Raw genomic sequence first — 10212 nt, 5'->3', positions numbered from 1 at the left:
TACCAGCGTGGTTGAACATGTGTGTAACACTGTTACAGTTTTTAGCATGTTCTAGTAATGTTTGTCTAATGTATATCAAAACGTCGTGTTTCTAAATGTGTGTGTTATGTACACATTTTAAAGTTATTGTTCTGTTCTCAATGTGTAATAGTGAGTTATAAGGTGTACTGGTTAAGCATAGGTTCTAATGTTTGTACTGTTACAGCGGTGTTTCGAAATGCCACAGGTGTGTGTATAAATTGTGTTGTACTATTACAGCATGTTTGTTAAATTGTGCGTACTGGTGTTAACAGCGTCTTTCTAAAATATGTGTGATAGCATGTTCTTTCCACAGAGTTTTCTTTTTTTTTTTTTTTATTTTTTTTATTATTTTTTCATGTTTGGGGAACGGTCTGGTGCTTCAGAATCTATTGCACATTGCAGTTGGCCAGCAGCAGCTCCTGCATATCAAGACTCAAGCACATCAGCATGTGAGGCATGCCAACACGTGTGTGTGTGGTGTGTGTGTGTGTGCTGTGTGTAGTGTGTGGTGTGTGTGTGTGTGTGTGTGTGTGTGTGTGTGTGTGGTGTGTGTGTGTGTGTTTCCTATCCTTGTGGGGACCAGAAAGTCTCACAAGGACGGTAACACAAGAAAATATATTTTTCCGGGCCCCACAAGGAAAAATGCTTTTTTAGGCTTAGGGGCTAGGTTTAGAGTTGGGGTTAGAATTACGGTTTGGAGTTAGGGTTAGGATTAGGATTAATAAGAATTAAGATTAGGGTTTTGGGTTAGGTTTAGGGTTAGGGGTTCGAGAAAATAGGATTTTGAATAGGAATCAATTGTTTGATCCCCACAAGGATAGTAAAACAAACGTGTGTGCTTGAGCCTGTGTGTGTTGGGTTTTCGGTTGGCTGCTTCTGTCAGTCATTCCTAATGAAATATAACAACATTAGGAAAGCTCTACTCTGCACAGCTAATGGGTTCTCTTTATTGCCCGAATGGTCATGTCAGGTATAGCAATATAAATAATAATTATAATACTCTGGGTGTCTGCGTATTTCATGTAGTTTTAAAAGGACAGACTTGAGAGAGAGAGGGAAAAGAGAGAAGAGAGATAGTGTGTGTGTGTGTGTGTGTGCTCTGTTAGCTCCATCTATCCTGCTGTACATGTAGTACTGCTCTCAGTGTATGTGGAGTGGAGACACGCTAAGTTGAGTTGTGAGATCATTATCCATTTCTGCATTAGTCTCACAACCCTTTTCTTAGCCTTTCCTCTACTTCTCTCCTCCCACAATCCCTTTCTCTCTTGCTCTCTTCACTCTCAATGTATCACCTTTTGCCTCTCCTCTCACTATCATTCATCTCTTATTCACCTCCTTTCTCCTCCCCTCTCCCTCTCTCTTTGTATTTCCTCCCCTCTCCCTCCCTCTCTATTTCCTCTCCTCTTCCTCCTCTCTTTCTTCCCCTCCCTAGGTATCTAGTCTGTTGGGTGACCCCTCTCGTCTACTCCTACAGAAAGTCCTTGGTCTCAGACCCCCAGCCCCCATGGCCCTGGGACAGGGTCTGCTGGGTGACTCCCCCACTGGTGAGTGCCCTGGGCTCGGTACGCATAGCCCTATAGCCCCCTTAGCACCACCTAGCCTGGACGTTCGGCCTCTCTCTCTAACTGTTCTTCTCAGACAGACCAACCACATTTGCAATTCAAATCTTCCAAATGAGAATGTCACTATTTATGCAAATGTATTGAAATCTCTGTGGTTGTGATCCATTTATCTATGTTTGCTCGTGTTTGTTTGCTAGCATTGTTTTGTTTGCTGCAGGCCCGTAAGGGCTGAGGCTGCTCTGGGCTATGCAGGTCATTCATCACAGGGATATTAACAGTTGGAATGAATGTAGTCTGGGTGTTCCAGGATGAAACAGAGAAACAGACTAGTGTTCCGTGCTGTGCTGCAGTGCTACTGGTAAATAGATAATAACGTATGAGGTGTTCCATTCAGAAATGTCATAACCTGAGTTAATGTAATCTTTACTTTCTCCTGGGTAGTAAAGATAAAATAATGGTATTTTAGTTTTGCAAATATGGCGCTGTATACTGTATTATAAACCGGGTGGTTCGAGCCCTGAATGCTGATATGCTGAAAGACATGGTATGAAAGACCACGGGTGTGACAAAAAGTTACTTTTTACTCTTCTAATTACGTTGGTAGTAAAGAACAAGGAGGCTGTCACACTGTTAAAACTCCCAATAGTTCTTTACTAGTAGTCTTTATTAGCCCACGCAAACTTTTCTAATTACGTTGGTAACCAGTTTATAACAGCAGTAAGGCACCTCGGGAGTTTGTGGTATATGGCCAATATACCACGGCTAAGTGCTGTATCCAGAACAGCCCTTAGCCATGGTATATTGGCCATATACTACACGTCATCGGGCCTTATTGCTTAATTAACAGTGTGCTTGATAGTATAGTTAGGATACATCTAATCTCTTTAAAGCCTATAGCTTGAGCATAGCATATATACTATACTGTGTGCACTGCTAGCAGTGTTTATTGGTTTATTGTAGGCTAGCAGTAAGTGAGGGGACCAGTCTGACTGTAGTTTACTGTAGACTAGCAGTAAGTGAGGGGAACGCAGTCTAAGTGTAGTTTACTGTAGGCTAGTAAGTAAGTAGGGGATCAGTCTGTGACTGTAGTTTATTGTAGGCTAGCAGTAAGTGAGGGGACCAGTCTGACTGTAGTTTACTGTAGGCTAGCAGTAAGTAAGGGGACCAAGTCTGGTGACTGTAGTTTACTGTAGACTAGCAGTAGGTGGAGAGGACCAGTCTGGTGGCTGTATTTTACTGTAGACTAGCAGTAAGTGAGGGGAAGCCAGTCTGACTGTAGTTTACTGCAGGCTAGCAGTAAGTGTGGGGACCAGTCTGTGGCTGTAGTTTACTGTAGACTAGCAGTAAGTAGGGGACCAGTCTGTTGCTGTAGTTTACTGTAGATAGCAGTAAGTAGGGGTCCAGTCGTTTGGCCTGTAGTTTACTGTAGACTAGCAGTAAGTAGGGGACCAGTCTGTGGCTGTAGTTTACTGTAGACTAGCAGTAAGTGAGGGGACCAGTCTGTGGCTGTAGTTTACTGTAGACTAGCAGTAAGTAGGGGACCAGTCTGTGGCTGTAGTTTACTGTAGACTAGCAGTAAGTAGGGGACAAGTCTTGTGGCTGTAGTTTACTGTAGACTAGCAGTAAGTAGGGGACCAGTCTGTGGCTGTAGTTTTACTGTAGGCTAGCAGTAAGTGGGGGACCAGTCTGACTGTAGTTTACTGTAGTCTAGCAAGTAAGTGAGGGGACCAGTCTGACTGTAGTTTACTGTAGGCTAGCAAGTAAGTAGGGGACCAGTCCTGTGACTGTAGTTTACTGTAGGCTAGCAGTAAGTAGGGGACCAGTCTGACTTTAGTTTACTGTAGGCTAGCAGTAAGTGAGGGGACCAGTCTGTGACTGTAGTTTACCTGGTTGGGGACCAGTCTGTGACTGTAATTTACTGTAGGCTAACAGTAAGTGGGGGGACCAGTCTGTAGCTGTAGTTTACTGTAGGCTAGCAGTAAGTAGGGGACCAGTCTGACTGTGTGTTACTGTAGGCTAGCAGTAAGTAAGGGAACCAGTCTGTGACTGTAGTTTACTGTAGGCTAGCAGTAAGTAGGGGACCAGTCTGACTGTAGTTTACTGTAGGCTAGCAGTAAGTGAGGGGGACCAGTCTGTGACTGTAGTTTACTGTAGGCTAGCAGTAAGTGGGGGACCCGTCTGACTGTAATTCACTGTAGGCTAGCAGTAATTAGGGGACCAGTCTGTAACTGTAGTTTACTGTAGACTAGCAGTAAGTGAGGGGACCAGTCTGACTGTAGTTTACTGTAGGCTAGCAGTAAGTGAGGGGACCAGTCTAGCTGTAGTTTTACTGTAGGCTAGCAGTAAGTAGGGACCAGTCTGTGACTGTAGTTTACTGTAGGCTAGCAGTAAGTGAGGGACCAGTCTGATTGTAGTTTACTGTAGGCTAGCAGTAAGTGAGGGGACCAGTCTGTGACTGTAGTTTACTGTTGGGGACCAGTCTGTGACTGTAATTTACTGTAGGCTATCAGTAAGTGAGGGGACCAGTCTGTGACTGTAGTTTATTGTAGGCTATCAGTAAGTGAGGGGACCAGTCTGTGACTGTAGTTTACTGTAGACTAGCAGTAAGTAGGGGACCAGTCTGTGACTGTAGTTTACTGTAGACTAGCAGTAAGTAGGGGACCAGTATGTGACTGTAGTTTACTGTAGGCTAGCAGTAAGTAGGGGACCAGTCTGTGACTGTAGTTTACTGTAGGCTAGCAGTAAGTAGGGGACCAGTCTGTGACTGTAGTTTACCTGTAGACTAGCAGTAACTCAGGGGAACCAGTCTAGCTGTAGTTTACTGTAGGCTAGCAGTAAGTAGGGGACCAGTCTGTGACTGTAGTTCACTGTAGGCTAGCAGTAAGTAGGGGACCAGTCTTTGAATGATACTAGGTCTTGTGTCTATCCTCTATCCATTCTCGCCCCCCCCCCCCCTCTCTCTTTCTCTCTCTCTTGCCTCTCTCTCCCAATCCAGAGTTGGGTCAGGAGTCCCTGCCAATGTCCAGTCAGGCCTCAGTGTCGGCAGCGGGCATGATGCCCTACCTGCAGGCGCAGGCACACCTGGGAACAGCCGGGGGAGGGGAACAGAACGGGGCCTGCATCTACACCACAGCCTCTGACAGGCAACCAGCCCCTCCTGGGACCACGGTGAATGCTCAGCCCCAGGGACAGAGCTACTTCCTGGGTCCCCCACCACCCAAAGCTCCAGGGGGCCACCAGCCCGGCCTACACAGCTACAGCAGCACTGAGAGTAGCCCAGCTAGTGGAGTGAGTATAGAGCACAGACACAGCACAACAATATAACAGCACAACAACACAAGAGCACAACAATACAACAACACAACATTACAACAGCACAACAAGACAACAACACATTGGCACTGACTGAGACACCGGTAGCTCTCTTTCCTGCCAGCCAGCACTAGCTCTCCTGCCCTACCTTCTGCCTCTCGTTTCCTTGGCTGTTGGTTCCTGTCTCTCTTTTCTTCATCAGTGTGTCTCTACCTATCTACTGTATCTGTCTGTTTGTCCGTCCACCTCACCTCCTCCTTTCTCTCCTTCACTCCTTCACTCTAGAGAGAGAGATGGCCCTAGGGTTCGCTGGTTTTAGACTGTCGTCAGTCAGTCAGTCAGTCTGTCTCTGTCTCGCTCTCCTCCTCCTCTCGTTTCCTTTCTGTCTCTGTCTGTCCTCCTCTCGCTCTCCTCCTCCTCTCTCTCGCTCCTTTCTGTCTCTGTCGGAGTCCTCTGACAGGTCTGATTTGTTTATGAGTTGGTGTTCTGTGGCCTAGGGCCTTTTCGCCCGATTTAGCCCTCAGAAACGCTGGCTTCTTTCAGACAGACAGACAGACAGACAGACAGACAGACAGACAGACAGACAAAGAAACTGATTCCAGACCCTGAAGGGTCTGTTGCCTCAGTATTGAACTTAAATGCACCCCCCCACACACTCACTCGCTCTCTCTTTATCTGTCTGTCGCTCTCTTTATCTGTCTGTCGCTCTCTTTCTCGTCTGGCTCCGTCTCTCTCTCTCTCTTTCTCGTCTGGCTCGTCTGGCTCTCTGGCTCGTCTGGCTCGTCTGGCTCGTTCTCTCTCTCTCTCTCTCCTCTCTCTCTCTCTCTCTCTCTCTCTCTCTTCTCTCTCTCCTCTCTCTCTCTCTCTCTCTCTCTCTCTCTCTCTCTCTGTCTCTCTGTCTCTCTGTCTCTCTGTGTGTGTGTGTGATGACATGACCTGTGTTTCATCATTAGTTTTCTCCACTCTGGAGAGCCTCTTACAGAAGCCACAGGGTCACCATAACAGAGCCCACATAACACTATGTGTCCACCATGCAACCAGGCACTGACATCTGACCTCCACTGTGGTGGATTTATGGGGAGGATAGAAAGGACTTAAGTTAACATGATAGAATAACAAGCTGAGATACACACGGCTGTATGGGGTGGCTAGGTAGTTATATAGAGGGCTGATTGTGAGGCAAGCTGAGATGCACACGGCTGTATGGGGTGGCTAGCGTAGTTATATAGGGCTGACTGTGAGCTAGGTGGCAACACAGTCTGAAAGGGTGTACAGCATTTTGACTTGAACATCTACAGCATTGTTGAATGCATTAATGATACGTTATACGATGGTTGTTCATGATTTGGGTAATTACTTAGGTAACAGTGTGTAAAGTCAATTGTTATCCATCTCTGTCTGTCCTCCAGCTCCCAGCAGTCATTCTCTCTCCTGGGTGAACCCCCTAAAGAGATGAAGCTACCCTCCAATCCATACCTGAATCTAGCTAGTGTGTTACCTGCATGGTGCTGCAAGGTAAAGCACACACACACACAAGATACATTCATTGTACATTCATTGTTATTGATCAGTATAAAGGACATGTCGCTCGTTTAACATGTTTCTTATAACTGTTTGGGCTTGTTTTAAAAAATGACTCACATTAACTATTACAGATGATGTCCTCTTTTTCTATTGCTGTGTACTTGACTGTATTCTCTGTGTGGTTGTTTTGGTCTGTCATGCAGCCCCGGCGGCCTGTAAAACGCAGACAGGGGCAGCCTCTAGTCTGGGTTACAGCAGTCTTATCCCCCTGTCTCCCAACCCTCCACTTCCCAAACTCCAGCACCCTACACGCACCGATACCTCTACGGACTTACAGTCACTACAGCCAGGCATACTCACAGGTAACACACACACACACATGCACACGCAGACACCCGTGTTTACGCAGGGGTGAGCACACACCCAAACTGTTCACCTCTGCACAGTAAGTCATTATGTCTCCGTGCTTCCTCATGGAGACAGGTTGTTTTGCAATTACTCACAATTAATTGAGGGGGGTGTGTTGCGGTAGACATGGTAGTGAAAAGAGAGAGAGAGGGGGTGTGTTGCGGTAGACAGGGTAGTGAAAAAGAGAGAGAGGGGGTGTGTTGCGGTAGACAGGGTAGTGAAAAAGAGAGAGAGGGGGGTGTTTGCGGTAGACAGGGTAGTGAAAGAAGAGGAGAGGGGGGTGTGTTGCGGTAGACAGGGTAGTGAAAGAGGAGAAGGGGGGTGTTGGGTAGACGGGTAGTGAAAAGAGAGAGAGAGGGGGGTGTGTTGCGGTAGACAGGGCTAGTGAAAAAGAGAGAGAGAGGGGTGTTGTTGCGGTAGACAGGGTAGTGAAAAGAGAGAGAGAGGGGGGTGTGTTGCGGTAGACAGGGTAGTGAAAAGAGAGAGAGAGGGTGTGTTTGCGGTAGACAGGGTAGTGAAAGAGAGAGAGGGGGGTGTTGTTGCGGTAGACAGGGTAGTGAAAGAGAGAGAGAGGGGGGTGTGTTGCGGTAGACAGGGTAGTGAAAAGAGAGAGAGGGGGGTGTGTTGCGGTAGACAGGGTAGTGAAAAGAGAGAGAGAGGGGGGTGTGTTGCGGTAGACAGGGTAGTGAAGAGAGAGAGAGGGGTGTGTTGCGGTAGACAGGGTAGTGAAAGGAGAGGAGAGGGGTGTGTTGGCGGTAGACAGGGTAGTGAAAGAGAGAGAGGGGGGTGTTGCGGTAGACAGGTGTAGTGAAAAAGAGAGAGGGGGGTGGTTGCGGTAGACAGGGTAGTGGAAAAGAGAGAGAGAGGGGGGTGTGTTGCGGTAACAGGGTAGTGAAAAGAGAGAGAGGGGGTGTTGCGGTAGACGGGTAGTGAAAAGAGAGAGAGAGGGGGGTGTGTTGCGGTAGACAGGGTAGTGAAAAGAGAGAGAGGGGGGTGTTGCGGTAGACAGGGTAGTGAAAAGAGAGAGAGGGGGGTGTTGCGTAGACGGGTAGTGAAAAGAGAGAGAGAGGGGGGTGTGTTGCGGTAGACAGGGTAGTGAAAAGAGAGAGAGGAGGGGGTGTGTTTGCGGTAGACAGGGTAGTGAAAAGAGAGAGAGAGGGGGGGTGTGTTGCGGTAGACAGGGTAGTGAAAAGAGAGAGAGAGGGGTGTGTGTTGCGGTAGACAGGGTGTGAAAAGAGAGAGAGGGGTGGTGTGCGGTAGACAGGGTAGTGAAAAGAGAAGAGAGGGGGGTGTGTTGCGGTGACAGGGTAAGTGAAAAGAGAGAGAAGGGGGTTGTTGCGGTAGACAGGGTTAGTGAAAAGAGAGAGAGAGGGGGTGTGTTGCGGTAGACAGGGAAGTGAAAGAGAGAGAGAGGGGGGGGTGTTTGCGGTAGACAGGGTAGTGAAAAGAGAGAGAGAGGGGGGGTTAATGAAGGAGAGGGAGAGGAGAGATGGGTTAATGAAGAGAGGGAGAGAGAGATGGGTTAATGAAAAGAGGGAGAGAGAGAGATGGGTTAATGAAGAGAGGGAGAGAGAGATGGTTAATGAAGGAGAGGAGAGAGATGGGTTATGAAGAGAGGGAGAGAGAGATGGGTTAATGAAGAGAGGGAGAGAGATGGGTTAATGAAGAGAGGGAGAGAGAGATGGGTTAATGAAAGAGGGAGAGAGAGGGTTAATGAAGAAGGGAGAGAGATGGGTTAATGAGGAGAGGAGAGAGATGGGTTATGAAGAGAGGGAGAGAGAGATGGGTTAATGAGAGAGGAGAGAGATGGGTTAATGAAAGAGGGAGAGAGAGATGGGTTAATGAAGAGAGGGAGAGAGATGGGTTTAATGAAGAGAGGGAGAGAGAGATGGGTTATGAGGAGGGAGAGAGATGGGTTAATGAAGAGAGGGAGAGAGCATGGTTATGAGAGAGGGAGAGAGTGGGTTAAGGAAGAGAGGGAGAGAGAGATGGTATGAAGAAGAGGGAGAGAGATGGGTTAATGAAGAGAGGGAGAGAGAGGGATGGGTTAATGAAGAGAGGGAGAGAGATGGGTTAAGGAGAGAGGGAGAGAGAGATGGGTTATGAAAGAGGGAGAGAGATGGGTTAATGAAGAGAGGGAGAGAAAGATGGGTTAATGAAGAGAGGGGAGAGAGATGGGTTAATGAAGAGAGGGAGAGAGATGGGTTAATGAAGAAGAGGGAGAGAGAGATGGGTTAATGAAGAGAGGGGAGAGAGATGGGTTATGAGAGAGGGAGAGAGAGATGGGTTAATGAAGAGAGGGAGAGAGATGGGTTAATGAAGAGAGGGAGAGAGAGATGGGTTAATGAAGAGAGGGAGAGAGATGGGTTAATGAAGAGAGGGTGAGAGATGGGTTAAGGAAGAGGGGAGAGAAGATGGGTTAATGAAAAGAGGGAGAGAGATGGGTTAATGAAGAGAGGGAGAGAGATGGGTTAATGAAGAGAGGGAGAGAGAGATGGGTATGAAGAGAGGGAGAGAGATGGGTATGAAGGAGAGGGAGAGAGGATGGGTTAATGAAGAAGGAGAGGAGATGGGTTAATGACGAGAGAGTAAGAGAGGATGGGTAAATGAAGAGAGGGAGAGAGAGATGGGTTAATGAAGAGAGGGAGAGAGATGGATTATATGACCGAGAGTAAGAGAGAGATGGGTTAATGAAGAGAGGGAGAAGAGATGGGTTTAATGACGAGAGGGAGAGAGAGATGGGTTAATGAAGAGAGGGAGAGAGAGATGGGTTTAATGACGAGAGGGAGAGAGAGATGGGTTAATGAAGAGAGGGAGAGAGAGATGGGTTAGACGAGGAGAGGAGTAAATCAAATCAGTTTAATTTTATATAGCCCTTCGAAATCAGCTATATTCGAAGTGCTGTAACAGAACCCAGCCTAAAACCCCAAACAGCAAGCATGCAGGTTGTAGATGCCACGGTGGCTAGGAAAAACTCCCTAAGAAAGGCCAAAACCTGGAAGAAAACCTAGAGAGGACCAGGCTACTGAGGGGTGGCAGTCCTTTCTGGCTGTGCCGGTGGAATTATTAAAGAACTATGGCAAGATGTTCAAATTGTTCATAAGTGACAAGCATGGTCAAATAAATAATCATTGAATTATTTTCAGTTTTGGCTTTTTCATAGCGATTTAAGAGTTGAAAATAGCAGGTCTGGGACAGTGGCGGTTCCATAACGCAGGCAGAACAGTTGACCTGAATGGCAGCAATGCCAGGTGGACTGGGGACAGCAAGGAGTCATCATCCGGTAAGTCCCTGACGGTATGGTCCTAGGGCTCAGGTCCTCCGAGAGAGAGGGAATAAAGAGGAGAAGGGAGAGAATTAGAAGAGAGGCAAGATTTTTCAAATG

The 10212-nt window shown here is 47.4% G+C and overlaps 1 protein-coding gene across 1 annotated transcript in view; it reads left to right on the top strand.

Annotated features, from left to right (window-relative positions):
• Positions 1–1206: 1206 nt before the first annotated feature.
• raver2 (ribonucleoprotein, PTB-binding 2) overlaps positions 1207–10212 on the top strand; it is a 26828-nt gene continuing 17822 nt past the window's right edge. The window contains exons 1-2 of the mRNA XM_070447435.1: positions 1207–1565; positions 4579–4871. Coding sequence (XP_070303536.1) covers positions 1526–1565; positions 4579–4871 — 333 coding nt within the window. The 5' untranslated portion in view covers positions 1207–1525. The remainder of the gene's footprint in view (positions 1566–4578; positions 4872–10212) is intronic.

The sequence above is a fragment of the Salvelinus sp. IW2-2015 genome, linkage group LG16 (genome assembly GCF_002910315.2).
Source record: "Salvelinus sp. IW2-2015 linkage group LG16, ASM291031v2, whole genome shotgun sequence".
NCBI lineage: Eukaryota > Metazoa > Chordata > Actinopteri > Salmoniformes > Salmonidae > Salvelinus > Salvelinus sp. IW2-2015.
This window is presented reverse-complemented; position numbering and strand designations above follow the sequence as displayed.